The sequence below is a fragment of the Thunnus albacares genome, chromosome 11 (assembly GCF_914725855.1).
Source record: "Thunnus albacares chromosome 11, fThuAlb1.1, whole genome shotgun sequence".
NCBI lineage: Eukaryota > Metazoa > Chordata > Actinopteri > Scombriformes > Scombridae > Thunnus > Thunnus albacares.
The window spans coordinates 14,743,530-14,761,569 of NC_058116.1; the positions used below are offsets into that span (position 1 = coordinate 14,743,530).

The 18,040-nt window shown below is 41.2% G+C and overlaps 1 protein-coding gene across 4 annotated transcripts in view; it reads left to right on the plus strand.

Annotated features, from left to right (window-relative positions):
- LOC122992131 (disintegrin and metalloproteinase domain-containing protein 23) overlaps positions 1 to 18,040 on the plus strand; it is a 31,181-nt gene that overhangs the window by 10,213 nt on the left and 2,928 nt on the right. For 3 of the 4 annotated variants that reach the window (XM_044365747.1, XM_044365746.1, XM_044365745.1), the window contains 23 exons: positions 35 to 111; positions 3,895 to 3,958; positions 4,907 to 4,989; positions 5,120 to 5,183; positions 6,637 to 6,709; positions 7,290 to 7,357; positions 7,556 to 7,621; positions 7,874 to 7,942; positions 8,561 to 8,727; positions 10,310 to 10,394; positions 10,490 to 10,577; positions 11,870 to 11,921; positions 12,228 to 12,327; positions 12,430 to 12,501; positions 12,587 to 12,673; positions 12,791 to 12,871; positions 12,995 to 13,045; positions 13,165 to 13,228; positions 13,360 to 13,465; positions 14,290 to 14,409; positions 14,543 to 14,711; positions 15,575 to 15,686; positions 17,098 to 17,188. In XM_044365747.1, coding sequence (XP_044221682.1) covers positions 35 to 111; positions 3,895 to 3,958; positions 4,907 to 4,989; positions 5,120 to 5,183; positions 6,637 to 6,709; positions 7,290 to 7,357; positions 7,556 to 7,621; positions 7,874 to 7,942; positions 8,561 to 8,727; positions 10,310 to 10,394; positions 10,490 to 10,577; positions 11,870 to 11,921; positions 12,228 to 12,327; positions 12,430 to 12,501; positions 12,587 to 12,673; positions 12,791 to 12,871; positions 12,995 to 13,045; positions 13,165 to 13,228; positions 13,360 to 13,465; positions 14,290 to 14,409; positions 14,543 to 14,711; positions 15,575 to 15,686; positions 17,098 to 17,188 — 2,009 coding nt within the window. The remainder of the gene's footprint in view (positions 1 to 34; positions 112 to 3,894; positions 3,959 to 4,906; positions 4,990 to 5,119; positions 5,184 to 6,636; positions 6,710 to 7,289; positions 7,358 to 7,555; positions 7,622 to 7,873; positions 7,943 to 8,560; positions 8,728 to 10,309; positions 10,395 to 10,489; positions 10,578 to 11,869; positions 11,922 to 12,227; positions 12,328 to 12,429; positions 12,502 to 12,586; positions 12,674 to 12,790; positions 12,872 to 12,994; positions 13,046 to 13,164; positions 13,229 to 13,359; positions 13,466 to 14,289; positions 14,410 to 14,542; positions 14,712 to 15,574; positions 15,687 to 17,097; positions 17,189 to 18,040) is intronic. The other variant, XM_044365748.1, reaches the window with a different exon arrangement.

Sequence of the window (18,040 nt, forward strand, 5' to 3'; positions counted from 1 at the left end):
AACAGAAAGTTAAATTCTTTTTTTCCCCCTACAGGCAGTCCATCTTGCTCAAGCCAGCTTTCAGTTAGAGGCCTTTGGCGCCAGATTCGTTCTGGATCTAACACTGAACACGTAAGTCCTCCTCACTTCATCTCACGTTAACTGGATGCTCATATGATTCTAACATATTAGTTTACATTATTATTTTATAGCTAAATCTCAGCCACTGTGGTTATAAGACATAAGGTTTAAGAATGTGGTTTAACTTTAAGTCAGAGTGAGTTGTCTGTCTATCACAACAGTATCTGCTGTTCAATGCGGAGATGGTTAAAACCAGTAGGAATGTAGTATTTTGTGTTCATGCTGTCATCAAAGAGAGGCAACAGATCCACACACACAGACATTCCTCTCTACAAAATACTTCAGCACACTGTTAATAACATTAAAATATGAAAGGAAACCATTAAAGAAGAAAAGCTCTGATGCAGCAGATTCTATTTTTTAATGCTGAGCTATTTAGCTCACTGATTTTAATGTGGGCCCAATGTAAGCAAAGTGTTCTGTTAGCCATATGATGCAGGAAAAGTAAAAAAAAAATAAAACGAAAAACTTACAATAAACATTGCATCATAGTGGAAAAATCATGGTCAGGATGTGAAAGTCTGATAATAGTTGCATTTATCTTGAAAGTGGAGAGTTGACAATCAGAAAACTGGTAGAATCGTGTGGAAAAGGTGGTTGAATAATCAGGTTACTCTGAATAAAAGAGACTGAATAAAGCTGAATTAAACTAAAACGTAATTAAGTCATTTGGCTTTGAACAGATCAAATCTGTCAGAGGCGACAGTGGAAGTCAGGCCCAGAGCATCAAAATGACTAAATGGCCTTGGATATATCTGTGGAAAGTACTCACTCTTCTGAGCTGTGTTGTGTCATATCTGGAACCAAAAACGACAACATGTGTGGTTCCCGTCCGTAGATAACCTTTGCAAATTATATATACTGTTATGTCTCAATTTGGTGATTAATGCAGCATCGGTCGAAGATAATGTAATCAGAGAAACCGTAATTGAATGGGTCAGCGCGTTTGTTTCCAGAATCCTCCAATTGCTAAGAGAGTTCTTAGCTCAGCTGCCAGGTTTTAGACAAACTGTTTCACAGGATTATTTTTGGAAAACCAAACCCTGTATCTTTAATGAGGCTTAATTGGTTTGCGTCAGAATTATCTGTGGCTTGTGATCACTGTCCCAGTCAGGAGACATGACGCTCTGGACACAGACATTAGGCTCCGGACACTCAATGATATTGATTTAGTCCCATCACTGAGTAGGCAGTCTACATACGTGAAGGCTTAATGTGCATGTGTACAAGGACTTTAAAGAGCTAATTGAATCTCAGGTCCCCTTAATGTGATTTAAAGCTGGATTCTGTAATAAAATATTGTAATTCTATACCATCTGCATGGCTGAGTGGTGTTAGATCTTAACACTGGCACGATTTGCAGTCTGTGTTGGTATGCAGTGTCTGCTGCTGTTCAAAACAGAGCCATCATCAACCCAAGTTACTGTGAGGTTGCTCTTCATATCACAAAATCACTGTCATTCCATGTTACTTTCCATCCAGGATTTTTATTCTGCTAGATCGCTGTTGACAGAATTAAAAACTCTGGATGATCTGCCATCTTTACCGCAGCTTGAGCATTGTTTCAGTGCCACTTTAGAGGCCAATAAAGTGTGGATTTCAGCAGCAAATGTTGAATTTACTATTGACATCTATGTTTTTGGAAGACTACATTTCTGACAGTGTTAGAATCACCATGACTGATGTTTACTTAATGGTTGATGCTCATGTATCAGAAAGGACATTGAGAGACTGGGGCCATCCTCTGCCATGATATCTTCAATTCTCCTCAAACATGCATACTTTTTTCTAAATGAATTTCATTCAGTTGAAATGGAAAAAAAGCAGAGGTGAACAATTGTCTTTTGTTCCATGTCGTGTTTCTGCACGTTGTTTGCAGCATGTACAGTATGTACTGTACATATAACACACTGTATCTTAAGAGAGACAAGGACAAGAGGAGTGAACACACTCCTCCTCTTGTACATTCTCAAAAGACTCACACTCACAGTGAAATGTGTTTAACAGATGTTATCCTGTACATTGTCAGACATTCAGGAGCCACCATGTAATACAGTGACGGCAGTAGAGGAGGCTGAAAAGTGTGACCTTGATTCCCAGCTGTTTGCTTGTAGGTTATCTGTGAGATACATGAGCTAACTTCAGTGTGTACCCTTTTTTTGTGTGAGAACAGGGGTTTGAATTCTGCTTGGTGTTATAGCTGCGACAGTACTGGTCTATATATAGATGGGTCTGCAACCTGCCAATGGCTCCTACTTTATCTGCTCACCTCTTACTGTACCTGAGAGTTTTTTCTACCACTGAAAATTATCTAGTTGATATAAATCGAGAGAATAATGGATGAATGGATGACATATTTAGTAAAACATTAATGGGAACTTCCCTGTAATGGATTTCAGTTTCCTTTAGTGTTGCCGACCCTTCTTCGGAGCATCTCCGTTCATTTAGCTTCAAAGCAAATTATTTCCATGTGTCAGAGGTACTGACAGCATGACATGACAGCGTCGTGTGTCGCTACAGGATTTAGAGCTGCATTTGATCTGGCGCCAGACTTAAGAACCTCCTGCAGTTTTTTGGTCCTCCCTCTCTGCCTCATTTCTGTCTCACTTTCCTCTGCTGCTGCTACTGCTGCTGCTGCATTGTGGCACTCCTGTGGACTGCGAGACCTCAGGGCAGGACTCCCCTCTCACACAATCACACAAACACACTGCCGCTTAAACACACACACACACACACACACACACACACACTTTGAGACACTGATATTCCAGCACCTATCCCTCCATGCTGTGCAATGCTGCCCACCACCCATATGCACACACAATTACACAAACACCAACACGCTCTGGTGTGGCCCACTCTCCTCTCTCTGCCTCATCTGTCAAGCTAAAAATAGCCCCTCACTTAGGAATCTCTCAGACACCGCTCATGCTTCGACTCTCCTCTCATAATGGTGCACTTCCTGCTCACATGCTGCTGAGCATCACTCAAAAATGTCACAGCACCAGACAGATCCATCATGGCTTTTTTTTTGTGCTTTTAATTCTGCTGCGCGATGCCACTACATGTCCGTGGAGAGGAGGATGTTTTTGATTTGCAAGGGTACTCAGAAAAAAAAAAAAAGCGCCATTGTGGCAGAAATTGCAGTCTCTTGAAGTCAACTGTCAGCTAACAGATTGAGTGTGTGTAATGGTGAGGGACGCTGACTCAGACAGCGGGAACTGCCAGGAGGACTGTTGTGTTCAAGGTGAAGCCGAGGCCTTGCAATCATTTATCACATTAGGGCTCATTGGCAGCTTTCAAGACAAAGTTTCTGTTCCTGTTATGTGCGCTGTTTCTCAACCAGAGATTTGGGAAATGTGAGGAAGAGACAGTCATGACTGTCATTCCGATAACTCTACTTTGCAGCTTGTTATGACTATTTATTTACATGTTTTTGATTATTCATTTTAACAGATGCAGTCTTGCTTGTGCAGCCTCTTCCTGTGATAATAATTATCCACGGGAGTAAATGGATCATAATTTTCCTGAGGGCAGGCCACATTTAAGATCTCCGCTCTGCTTTTGAGATGTCACGGGAGTATTTGTGCGGGCTGATCCCGGCACAGTGATGACGAGTGTTAAAATAGCCAGCCTAAGCTGTACTCACCACTAGTTTAAACCACAATATGTGAGTCAGAGATCGCAAAAACAAACCAGACCAACAGATGTCTTTTTATTGTCGCTGCATCACATCCTTGCATCCTGACCACACACAAATCTCTGCTTTTTCAGTGACTTGCTGTCTTCAGATTATGTTGAGATCCACTATGAGGACGGCAAACCTGTTCTGTCAAAGGTAACGTTTTCTCTAGTTGTGACTAAAATGTTAAAATACATGTTTTTTTTCCTTGTTTTTTCTGGCTCAGTGTGGTATCTTCATACAATGTGTCCTGCTGTTTCTATTTTATACAGTCATGCACATCGCCCGTAAAGCAAAATGTACAAATACGCTTTGTCTCAATGGAAACACAAGGAAGGGACAGATGTAAGCGTGGATGTTGGGAAGTGTTGTTTTCCTGTGAATCAGCTTCTTTGTGATCTTTCGGTGTTAAACCTTCTACAAACTGGCAATCAAATCGACACAACCAGGAAACCTTCTCTTGCACACTACCAGAAAGAACACAGTGTACAAGAGGAAGAGTGGCAGTGATAGATTGAGAGAGATAGAGAGATAGGGCTTTCAACAGAAGGAAAGAGGAGATAGAGAGAGAGAGGGGGAAAAACAGGGCTGGGAATGAGAGCTGGCTGCTGCTGCTGTTGCTGCTGATTCAGGTAGAGGGATGGGCTGGGCACACTGTCGCTGAATCAGCAGGGTTTTTTGCTCCCCTGCAGCCTCCTGCTGGAGCTCTGGTCACGTGACGGGGGAGAGAAAGCACTCTGCAGTATCAGTGCAGCGTGGGATGGGTGAAGTGAGAGAGGGAGAGAGAGAGGGAGAGAGAATGTCCTCTACTCACCCTGCTTCTGACAGCTGAGTCACAGATAGTGCCAGCAATGTATTAACTCACCGTCTTAACAAGCATGACTCCCTGCAGGAATGCATTGCAAATACGGCAAACTGGCATCTGTGAGACAAGCTGTTACATCCTTAGAAAATTCTAACTTATAACAATTAAGTAAAAACTGATGAAAGCTGAGTGATCTGTCAGTGTATACACAGTTCTATGTGTTGTTTTGCCAGTAGCAAAAGTGTTGGTTCCGCCCAGGGTTTGCTGTGATGCATTAGCACTGCCTTATCTTCCCTCAGGGCGGTGAGCACTGTTACTACCATGGCCAGGTGAGGGGGAACGATGACTCCCGTGTGGCCTTATCTACCTGCAACGGGCTGCAGTAAGTGAACAGCAGAGTTCTGCGTAATCGTCTTCAGAATGTCTCTGGATACACTCATCCCTGCTCCCCAGCTCCTATTGACTCAATATCGACTGGCTTCTCTCCCTTTTCTTCTCTCTTTGCTGTGCAGTGGGATGTTTGACGATGGAGTCTATGTGTACCTAATCGAGCCCTTACAACAGACTCATTCAATCGTAAGTTATTTCTGTCACAGACAACGAAAATATGGATCACACAGATATTCTGCCCTGCTACACACGTAACGTTGCCTTCTGACGCATGTGCACGACATTCACTGCTTTTTAGTTTTTCAGCTAAGGATATCCTAATGACTCCAAGGATGTTCCTGTCTGTAGAGGAAGGAGTTGAGTCATATGAGATAATGATGCAATGTGGCCTGAGTAAATGCCAACATGCAATTGAGTAAATATGATTATGTTCTAGTATTTGCAAAGTGGACATTTTGATTTTGATTTTTTTATTCATTGAATTAATTCTATTGCAGTAATATATACCGGCAAAACATTCAATATATTTATTTACACAATTTTGACTTCAGTTCGTTAAGTGATATTAAACAAGTGCTTATGTTTTGTATTATTACTGTTAATATCACTATTAGTGCTGGACGGTACATCAGGAGGATATTAATAAGGATTTTTTTCAAGCTGATGTTCAAAGCAGTGAACTGTGTTTCACTGTTATGCATTATATGACACTAGACTTTTCAAATGTGTTAAACAGAAGCTTCAATAACAATTTGTTAAAAATTAGTTACAACTTCCTGAAAATTATTCATTTGTACAGTATCATATGATCATAACGATAAAAAGTCATTAAAGGAATAGTTTGGACATTTTTGGAAATACATTTGTTAGCTTTCTTGCCAGGAATTAGATGAAAAGATTGATACCACTGTCATGTCTGTACAGTAAATATGCCAGGTGTCAGCTAGCTTAGCTTAGCATAAAGACTTGAAACAGCCATCCTGGCTCTGTCCGAGATTTTTTTTTAAATCTGCCTGACAGCACCTGTAAAGGTCATTTTTGACATGTTATATTTCAGACTTGTTCTTGGAGTTACACAGTGACTACCTGGAGTCCTGATGTCACTGTGAGGTTGCCAAGCAACCAGCGGAGACTCTACAGAAACAATCTGCAACATGTTGTTTTTACACTTCAGTTTTTGTATAGATTAAACAAACAAGATATAATATTTTGATGAGCAAGCTTTAGAGGTGCTGGTAGGCTGATTTTGTTACTTTTGGAGAGAGACATAGTAGCTGTTTCTTGCTGTTTTAATTCTTTGCGTTCTGCTAAGCTAACTGGCTAATGGCTGTAGCTTCATATTTAATGGAGAGATATTATAGTAGTATCAATCTCCTCATCTAACTCTCAGCAAGAAAGCTAATAAGTGTACTTTAAACATATTATTTAACATTATTTAAAGAATAATATTGATTATTGTCCAACCCAAAGTAGTAGCGTTGCTGTCATCACCATTGACACACACATTTGTTTTATACATTCATTTGCTGCTGTGGTCAAAGTTAAATCTCACAGTTTCCAGTGAACACTGTCCTTCCCCAGCACCTCTGCCCCAGCTCCTCTTCAATTTTTTAACACTTGATGGCCTCTTCCCCCACAGGATACAGCTGCAAGGCCTCACAAATTAAGAAGAACAGCCACCCTTCAGTGGAACAATGATTCAGAGGAACAGGGTGAGGGTGTCCGTCACTGTCACCTATTACTTTACATAACCTCACCCCCCTTAGACCAACACCACACCTCTGTTGACCCCTGACATTTCCTTCCACTTTCGTGTGTCAACCACATAACTACGTGCAAGGCCATTAGTAGTAATTCCTGAGGTTTAAGCGAAGGACACATAGCCTGCCAGGAGTCAAGAAAACACATTTTTATTGTCAGTTACAACTTAACATTTTATGATATGCAGTTTTGGTGAGTTAAAACATGAAAACATCAGAGGAATACATTTTACAGTGGAATAAATATAGTCAAATTGACCTAAAGGTAGTTACTTTCATAAAGCCTGAACTGTTGTGGCAGTTCAGTTCTATCATTTCATCTTCACTCTAGACTAGCATGTTTAATTAATTTAACACAGGGCTTCATGGGAAATTTAGTGAAACTATTTTGGAATTTCGACGGGAAAAAAATCACAAGAAAAACACATCCCTGTGGAACTGAACTCATGACAATGTACAGTGGCATAAAACCCACTTGTAAATACACAGTATGTGTGTTGAAGCGGCACTGTTTCCTTGTGTGTGTTCGCAGTGGAGGAGGAGCAGCTCTTCTCAGAGCTGGATGACTTGTCCTGGCTGAAGCGCAGGAAAAAGCGAGCAGTAAGTGTCTGATCTCAACTCTCTAAAGTAATGCAGCAAAGTTTAGTTCACCCACCCTTGATTTGTCATACAGTGAGTTTAATGAGCGTAGAGCTGTATGTATAGTCTTGTGGTTGTACTAGGACTCCAAAATATGCAGTTGGAATAAAAGACTCCATTACCTGATCACGGTTGATGGCCTGTGGCTTTATTTTGCAGATGCCTCGCAGCGTATTTGAAGAGATGAAATATATGGAGATCATGATTGTCAGTGACCACAGTATGGTATGTGTTCAAAGCAGCAATATTAAATGCCTGTGACCGGCTTTACCTTTCCATACTACATAAGTGGTAGTCTCATATTTATAAAAGCTCATCAATATTTCAGATCCATTTTTGCCTTTCCCCCCCTGTCACTTCTTCCCACAATAGGGAGTTGTGCCTCTGAATCCAGTAGAGTGAGTGTGCAGCACTGTGTGTGGGTGTCACTCCACCTTATTCATCTTTGCCTTGTTTCCTTTGCCTTTGTCCCTGCAGTATAAACGACACAAGACCAAGCAGCACACAAGGAATTTTGCCAAGTCAGTGGTGAATCTTGTGGATGCTGTGAGTAAGCTCTTTAGTTACCCTTTGAGAAATGTTGAGTGTATGCTTTACATACATACAACTAATTGTTTTTTTTACAAGCCATGCTAATGATGTGGTTCTAGGGATGGTAATGTCAGTTGGTCCGCCCACTGCTTTGGTCCAGACTGAATAACTCAACATGATAACCACCAGTTTGTCAACATTTGACTTCTGGTTTATGAACAAATGTCTACAAAACTTGAGACAGTGATAGCTCCAAAATTTGTTCTTACAGTGTGCGCCCATTGATATATTACTCAGCATGACACAGCTGAACATCCTCATGTGTCACAATGGAGAACGCCTCTCGAACCCTCAGTCAGCCCTGTAGTTGTCTTATTGTTAGCCCTTATTGTGCTGGTGTTTGCTCTGTGTTCTCGTCACGTGCATTAACACTCCTCTTGTACCTCCTCGCTCCCAGTGTGTTGCATCCCCTCGTCTGTCCTCCTGAGACAGTTCAGACTCTAATTCACACCCAGTGTTGTTCTCCTGTCCCTGTACTGTTCCTTCTGTCTCTCTCTGCCTCTCTCTGTCTCTCTCTCTCTCTCTCTGTCTGTCTTTTTTCTTCCTTCCATTCACTGCACGCTTCAATGGCAGATCTTCAAAGAGCAACTACATACTCGTGTGGTGCTCGTCGCTGTGGAGATCTGGACAGACAAGGATCAGATACCCATCAGTGTGAAGCCACTGGAAATGCTGCGAGATTTCTCCAAGTACCGGCAGCAGAGCATCAAGCACCACGCGGATGCTGTGCACCTTTTCTCGTAAGTTCACGGTGCTCTGAGAGCCTGGCTGCAGCCAACCACAAAAAGACAAAAAACACTGGGCATGTGGCTTATATATGTAGTATATTTATGGTGCTATAGTACTGGTATACTACCAACATTATACCTGGTAGTAGACCTGAAGCACCGTGTCTTCAGGAGTGAATATTAACATTAAACATTGCTTAGGCTGGCCCAGTGTGTGGGTCTTGAGAGGTGTAAAGAAATTGCAGAGAGCTGGGGACGCACATGACCAGGTGGAAAATGCGAAATAAAACTTAAGTTAAATAGATGTTTTTCACAGCAAACATTCTTATTCGTCAAACACAGGTGTAACAACTGTAATAATTCCTGCAGCGTAATAATTGCTGGAAAAGGTCATTAATTCCACCTGTGCTCTTTTCTTTTCACAATGTGTGCTGTGAATGTGATTCATCTGGGAATTATAAAAAAAATGAGTTCTGATGATAGCAGGCAAGCAAGATTCAGTTCAGCAAGATTTATTCAGACAGCAAGACAACATGTAGAGTACAAGAAGGACAGAGAATAAAAGAAAAGCATTAACGGGCATTTTTTTACTTGCGCATCTGAAACAAATGAGAAACTTGTGAAAAGAGACATTCAATTTAGGTTCTTAAACCTGAAAAACAGATTTCTTGGCTACAGCTTGGGGCTGTAAACACAACACTAATATATTACACCCTTTAAGTTGATGTTGGCAGAAGGAACAACGTTAGCATTCATTAGGAGTCATGTCTCTGGCCACCTGACTGTAAGTCCAATATTGACCCTCCATTTAACTCTGTTTTGCTCTCACCCCACCTCTGAGGGAAATATCTGGCTCTTTGGCTGCTAAATGTTCCACTATGTTCATTAGCTAGTTGCTCACTTTATCTGTCTGCCATTTGGGCAGGTAGGTCCACTGAAAAAAGCTGCCTGCTGTGGCGAAAAATGATGACGATGATGAAAAATGACAGGGTTGTGGATGAACCAAAACAGTAAAGTAACAGGCTGTAAAATTAAATAAATGAGCTGAAAGTAGCTACATAGAGCTGAGGGGAACTGCAGAGTTGGGTTATAATTCTTTGTTGGTTCATCCACATAAAATCTTTACACACAGGTAGTCAAGTGATAATGTGTTAGTAAAAAATTATTGATTATAGCCATTTTGAAGGCACTACACTCCCATACAGGTGTTTTCACTGACCCTTGCTAGCTATGGTGGGATTTATGTGATGTCACCAAATTGATAATAATGATAACCCTGTAAGTTTTCCCATCCTACTAGTGCACTCAAGCATAGGCTGTACACACACAGAAGTCTAGTCTGGAAACATAAGTAAGCACACCTGTGTGATTGGACTATTGTTGTGTAGGGGCTGTAATAATGGTTGTCAATAAAATTAATTTAGCTGCTTTTGTTTACTAGTTTCACTAGTATTTTACCTGTTAGTACAAATTAAATCAGTTCATGTGTATTTTATTGTTTTTAACTTCTAAAGGGAGGCATAAAAAGTTTGGGAACCACTGATCTGATCATCTGTGATATTTTTTATCTTTTTTCTTCTCAACTCTCTTGTAGAAATGTGACCTTCCACTATCGCAGAAGCAGCGCAGCGTACTTTGGGGGCATGTGTTCTGTAAGCCGTGGCGTAGGCGTCAATGAGGTCAGATTTGCAGTCGGACATCCAGTATCACACTGTTCATGTATCACAGAGTGTGGCCGCAGGTGAGTAATCTCTGGTCTCCGCTGTTCCCACAGTACGGCGCCACCTGGTCCATGGCAGGGTCTCTATCCCAGAGCCTGGCTCAGAACCTGGGCATCCAGTGGGACCCGGCAGCCAAGAGAAGTATACATGAAATACACATTTTTCTGTTTTCTTTTCTTTGTTTTTTATATGTTGTTGCTTCACATCTAGTATAAGTGAGTCAATGAGGGCAAACTACAGAGCTAAAACAACTTTAAGAGATCACCCAGGTCACCCAAATCATTAAACCATATTGACCATAGTGTTATTAAGGACCCTGTCTTATCCCTAAAAAAATTCGTTAGAGCCAATCCAATTCTGGATGACATCTAGCTTTGTTTTGCGGAAGCTGAATGCACTTACTTTAAGTTGTTTTGGAAAAAAGCATCTGCCAAAGTAATTTGCTGAGGTTTTGAGATATCCTTCTACTATTATTTTATTGTTCCCGATAAAGTGGTTTGTGGTTTAACTTGATTAATTCAAGACATTATTGTTTAAAAGGCACTTTGCTTTTGAATTTTTCAAAATGTCATTTTCAGTGCTTTGAGCACCAGAAATCCAATTAACCCTCACTGTACTGTGATGACAGCAGATATCTTAAAACTTCAGCAAATAAACTAAATCTGTTGGCATGGTGTACGCAGAGCATACAGATGTTGTTTTATGTTTTCTGTGAACCAACCTGTGACCTACTATAAGTACTATAGTGGTCATAAGACATTACATTTTTCTGTAAATTACATGTGTTGTCTAGACATTTGGATGTCTTTAGGTATTTAAAACAGCAGATGGCGCCTGTAAAACAAAAAGGTGTCTTCTGATTGGAGCAAACTGTCCCTTGAGTTCTGCAGTGAAAAGGAGCATCAGATGGAGAGACACAGTGATTGTCTGGGAAAAAATGTCTCTAATGAGGCCAAGTTGAAGCTGGAGAAAGACTCATGCTATCAGTTTTAACATAGTTGTGTTATGAGGTAGAGTCATCAAGTAGCTGTTTATCACAAGCTCAAAAAAATGGTAAACTATGAGAGAAATTCTTTATGTGGCCCCAGAACTGGCAGAGCCTTACAGGAGAGTGTGAGTATGTCAGTGAAAAATAAAATGAGGCCTTTTAACAGAGTCATAACTACATTCAAAGCTTTGGAAATCGGGTGCTATGATGGTTGATGATTGTCTTTGAGATGAGAAAGTGGCAATACAATCACGTTTAACATTGTAAATTGATTATTTTTATTGATTGTCTCCCTGTTAATTTAAATGCGATGATACATTTCATAGATGTTACTGTCAGTCTCTCACAGTATCTTCAAAAGTCTCCAAAAACAAAAAAGACCAAGAAAGTCTTTAAATATTTAATCTCTGTCTCTGTTTTTCTGCTCTCTCGTTCCTGTTTTCAGAGGAATGCGGTTGTGCTGACACGTGGTCTGGCTGCATAATGGAGGACACTGGGTAATACACACACACACACACAGGCACACACAGAAAAGAGAGAAATAGTGGAACAATGACTAATGCTGATTTTATGTGCCCTAAATAACGTAGCTATTACCACTCTTAAGAGTGTGGGAGTGATGTTATCACTGTGTCAAACTGCAGAACTGGTAGATAAATGTTTTTTGCCTGTTTTTCGAAATGTCCAAAAGATGCTCTAGCTTATGGTGACTGGAAATCTCGTTAGCTCATCAGAATCACACACATGGAACTATATTTGTAAAATATCTGTTTGAGCATCACAGATATTTTCTTCCTCTACAGAGTCCAACACTCACGGAAATTCTCCAAATGCAGTATCTTGGACTACAAAGAGTTCCTTTTGAAAGGTGGAGGCTCGTGTCTGTTTAACAGGCCGACCAAGGTTAGAGGCCGACAAATCTCCTCCTCTGTGTGTCTGTCACAACTGTTATACATCACACGTGCCTCCTGAGTCCTTTTACACTCTCTTGACTTTTTTTGGCAGCTGTTTGAGGCGACTGAATGCGGCAATGGATTTGTAGAGGTGGGAGAGGAGTGTGACTGCGGAGCCAGAGCAGTGAGTTGCTTTTCGGTTCACTAAGTCACGTCTGTTTGTTGTCGTCACGTTTGTTCAGATGGGTGAAGCTAAGGTTTATTTTCAGGAGTGCTACAAGGAATGCTGCAAGAAGTGTTCCCTCGCCAACGGGGCACACTGCAGTGATGGCCCCTGCTGCAATAACACATGTCTGGTATGAGCTTGGTCTATTCTTACTTTTGCATAATATTTACATTAGAAAATACAGATATTAAATTATGCTTCTGAAATCCTAATTAAGACTCTTGTCTTCTCTCCTTTTCCTTGCCAGTTCTATCCACGAGGGTACAGTTGCCGCTATGCTGTGAATGACTGTGACATCTCAGAGACCTGCTCTGGGGACTCTGGACAGGTGTTCTAGTGTAGCACTGTTACATGTGTTGTTTTTTGTGGTTTCAAACTGTTCATCTCTGTCATTCTTTGCATATTGAAGAAAATGTGCATGGTTAAGAAGACGTCTTGTGTTTGTTTACAGTGCCCCCCCAACCTTCATAAACAAGACGGTTACTTCTGCCAGATAGACCAGGTAGGAATGATGTTTGAAAACTTTTTATTGGTCCTAATTGGAGCAGTCATACAGCAGAATAACAGTTCAGGAGCAGAACACAGAGAGTGTCTTTTTTTATTTTTCCTCTGTGTCTGAAGGGCCGCTGCTACAATGGAGAGTGCAAGACCAGAGAGAACCAGTGTAAATACATCTGGGGATCAAGTAAGACCGATATACCTTCACACATCAAGTTCAAATCACTCTTACGAGTGTAGTGTATGAAAAGAGGCTCTGGTAATCAGTGCTGTACAGTTCACCTCCTCTCCTCTCTTCTTCTTCTGTCCCCTGCGCAGAGGCCGGAGGCTCGGAGAAGTTCTGCTATGAGAAGCTAAACACAGAGGGCACAGAGAAGGGCAACTGTGGAAGGGATGGAGAGAAATGGCTCCAGTGTAGCAAACAGTGAGTTTCAAGAGAGGATATTGCATGAAATTAAATGAAGTATGGTATTTCCTTTATACATGTCAGAACAAAAGTACTGTCTATAGGTTGACCCACTGAGTCCAACTCTCGTAACACATCCATGTTAAAAGACACTTTTGTCACCATGTTTCACTGTCAAGTCAATTTATGTATAGAGCACAAACAACAACAAATGTTGACTAAAATGCTTTGCAGAGAAATTTCAAATCCAATTAAATAATTAGAAATAAAACCCATAACAGTAACACAAAAGATTATAGCAATCATTTACTTATTAATAATTAAGAGGACTCAAACGCAGTGTTAAAAAGATGGGTCTTAAAGGATAAGGCTATTCTATATTTTTCTTATTGTCAACAAGCTAACAAAGTGCTGTAAACGGAACCGTGTTCCTGTGCATGCACAGTGGCATCTGCCTTACACAGAACTACTCTCCTGAGACTGAAAACGTGAGTTAAAACATTAGTCTTTGGAGCCGTTTCTAAACAGACAACTGTGACAGTAATCTTCAGGGCAAAGGACCATGTCATCCAGAGCAGTAGTGTGGCTCATTGATGTGTTTTTTAATAGTTTTTGGACAACAACAGAGGTCAACAACACAAAGGAATATGATATATCAGGCTCTGGATACACAAACGATACTTGTAAATAGGATCAGTTCATTATTAGTTTGGCTCTGCACATGAGATTTGTTGACAATAAGAAAAATATAGAAAAGGAGGGATTTAAAAGTGGTGATAGATTGGAAAATCAAAATGAACATTCAGTGGAACTCTATGTTTCTCTCTGCTTGTCTTTTACAGTGATGTGTTCTGTGGTTACCTGTTGTGTACCAACATTGGCCGCAACCCACGCATCGGAATAATGAAAGGAGAAATCACTCCCACCTCCTTTAACCATCAAGGCAGGGTGGTAGAATGCAGGTAAACACATGTTCACTATATTATAACACTTGATCATGTCCTGGAAACTTATAGAATATTACTACAGTCAGTATTTGTACCTGTCCTCAGTCCTTATCTTTCTCCATTTGTACCCTCCAACCTTTCCTTACAGTGGTGGCCATGTCCTTTTGGATGATGAGACTGATTTAGGCTACGTGGACGATGGGACTCCCTGTGGGCCGTCAATGATGTGCCTTGACCGCAAGTGTCTGCCCATCCAGTCACTCAACATGAGCACTTGCCCTACTGGACCTAATGGACACGTGTGCTCTGCCCATGGGGTGAGTCCTGGTGTAAACTAACACACTATTTACACTTGGCTCATTATGCCTGTATTATCAGTTCTTTCCTTCATGTAAACAACAACAGAAACTCTTCCAATTGTATGAAATCACCTGACTCTTGCTTCTGATTTACAAACTGGAAAATATGGCAGCTGTTCTGGAAATGTTGTGAAATTTATTCCAAACTATCCACCAAAATCAGTTTCTAAATAAAATTGAGGTAAATAAATAGGTTATGCATTTATTTTAATATCTGTAACACCTTGTTTAAGGATTTATTCATAAGACTCAGGAGTTTGACAGACAAGTCATCATCAAAACAATCCCCATTGTTTGCTAACTTGCTGAAGTATGTCTATATTATTTTTTCACTTAGTGAACATAGTGCTAGATCCCAACTTATTCCCTACTTATTACTTTTTTTCATTGGGCTTAAATCTAGTGTTGTGTAGCCATAGAAACTGTGGTTCTTTGGCTTCATCCACTATTCTGTAATTCACACAGTTTTAATGAATTCCACCTGTAGAGCAGCTCTGTGATAAGAAAGGTTTGCATAATTAAAATGCAATTGTAGAGCTGGTACAGAATTAATCTAACTGAGTTTTCCTTTCTTTGCCCTTATTATTATTTATGCAGTATGATCATCTTTACACTGTACGAAGCATTTGTGTGGAAGTCTGTATCTTCTGTTAAAATCTTGGATGATCAATAACTTTCTATACACACCCAATGTGAAGACAGCTGCTGGGAGTGGTGCCAGTGGGGATGGCTCCCAAAAATAACCCTAATGTACCAGCACCTCTATATATAGCTCCTCCGTTCCCCTCAACACCTCATCTATTTCTGTCTGATCCGTACAGGTGTGCAACAATGAAGCCACATGCACCTGTGACACCACCTGGGCGGGGACAGACTGTAGCATGCCTGACCCGCCTAAAGAGCCTGAGGCCACTCAGGACGAAGGACCCAAGGGTCGGTTTCCACCTCTTTCAACGTCTGGCATCTGATAGAATGAATAACACACAAGTTTTATGTGCACTCATTTAAACTTAGCCACGATGCACATCAGCAGCACCGACATATATACAGTATATAATGTATATGTTGTTCTGCAATACTGCGATGTCATTCTATATACTCTGAATAGTCTGAGTCAGCACAGATTCTTAGACGTCAGAGAGTACGGAAGATCATTTCAGCTGCACAGGTGTACTGGGGTCGTAAAGATTTTCCATGTAAAATGGCGACTGAAGGAGAATATGAAAGCAGTGATACATTTGTTTAGTTTGATTCAGCAGATGAAATGGACGCACTGTCCAGCTTGTACACCTGATGCTTTGAGTACAGGGGAGGGTGGGGAGGTGGTTAAGGAGGTGGGAAGCGTCACAGAGAGAAAACCGTGTCACTTCATCCATGACTCTGAAGCGGAAGCCTGCTGTTTGTTTTTGACAGGGTGGTAATAATGCTCCTTTTCCTTCTGCACAGTGAGCGTGGCCACTAACAGGCTGATAGGGGCAGTAGCAGGGACCATTCTGGCCCTGGGGGTGATTTTTGGAGGCACAGGGTGGGGAATAGAGTAAGCATCTTTAACCCTTTCACAGCTCTTCCTCTCATAGTGGTGCCTCAGTGTGCGGGCGGTCTCGTGAGCCGGCCTGAGCCCGTGTGTGCGTCCCGGTGGCTTTGTGTTTTCTTGTGTGTTGGTGATGACCATATAATTGTCATGTGATTGGATGTTTTCAGTGTCGTGTGATTGATTGATGGATTCCTCCTCCTCCTCCTCCTCCTCCTCTCCTGCCACTTCCTGTTGTTCCCCATTACTACAAGCCTCTTTCTCCATCTTCCCTCTTCCTCTTCTTGTCCCTTTTCTTTCTCTTATTCTTAGTCGTTATGTGGTTGCTCCTGTGATCCTCTCCTTTCTGGGGCATGTGGGGCATTTAGATGGAAAAACAGTCCTGAGAAGTGTCCAGTTAGTGACCTGGCTTGCCAGTCAGTGGTAGGCTGTGTGGTGACTGGGACCCCTAAAAATATTTTCTACCACTCATACTGCAGGCCACATATACATATATACATACAGTGATGGATACCCAGGGTCTAGTCCTCTGCACAACCTTAATAAAAAAAAGACCACTGATAATCACTACCTCAACTGACACCAGATAAATGTAAATATTCCCAGGGCCTTTACCTCATTGTCTTCACGTTGCACACTAAGGGGGCTGAAAAGCATGCAAAATACAGTCTCAGATTCAGATTCATTTTACTGTAATAGTATACTTATGGTATGTTTTCTGTTCCATGTGAAATCGTCTCTGTATAGTTACATGTTATTGATACATTGAGTGAGTATAGAAACTCATGTCTTTTTCCCCATAACCCTTTACAGGTCCTAGTGCCACCAATCTAATAATAGGCTCCATCGCCGGAGCCATCCTTGTGGCTGCCATAGTGCTGGGGGGGACTGGATGGGGCTTTAAGTAAGCAACACGCCGCATGCCTCTCCTGCTGTAACTCTAGCATCCCTGCTGCTTCTAGACACCAGGGTTTGAGCTCCTGCTACAGAATATGGACCCCAGACTGAACAGCGCACAAACATAAAGCTTTTTAAATTGAATAATCTTTCTGAAAAGTTTTGTTGTGAACACTGGAAAGCACATGCCTAACACGTGTCTGAAATGCTCAGCTTCATCCAGTGTATATTTGTTGTTCTAATTAAGAGACTGTATGTGACATTCAGGGGTGTAAATGTGTTAGGGTGATTTGGAAAGACACCAATTGGGGGGTCTTCTGTGGATCTGTAGTAGAACCTCAAACTGATTGGACGGGCAGAGCTCAATGCTTGACATGCATGTTCAGTGAAGGATCTTATGACAGTGACGCAAAACAGAGGGGAAAGTACTTTTAAGAGTTAAATGGTTACAAAAAGCTTGTGTATGCCTGTATTTTTTAAGTTAAAATCTCATTTCCCCTCTGAAATCCAAAGATAGACCATCTAACATACCTCTTTGTAGCCAGGAAATGTACTTTATTGTACAATAGTTTATGTTGAATATGTTCCAATCTACCACTGATTAGCCTGCTGTCTTGAGCAACAGGGGTGTTACATCTTTTATCTTAATCTAAATAGGCCTAAGGAATAATTGAGAAATACAATCCTGCAGCCACCAAAGCATGCCAAATAGCAAAGCATCATGGTTGTCACAAAAAAGAAAACGAAAAGAAGGAGATAAAAGAATAAGAAACAAAACATTTCTGCATGTTGACTTCTTGATTTGGAGGAGGTCAGTTCATTGCACAAAGGCTGAGCCGAACCCAGAGTGATTCGGTCC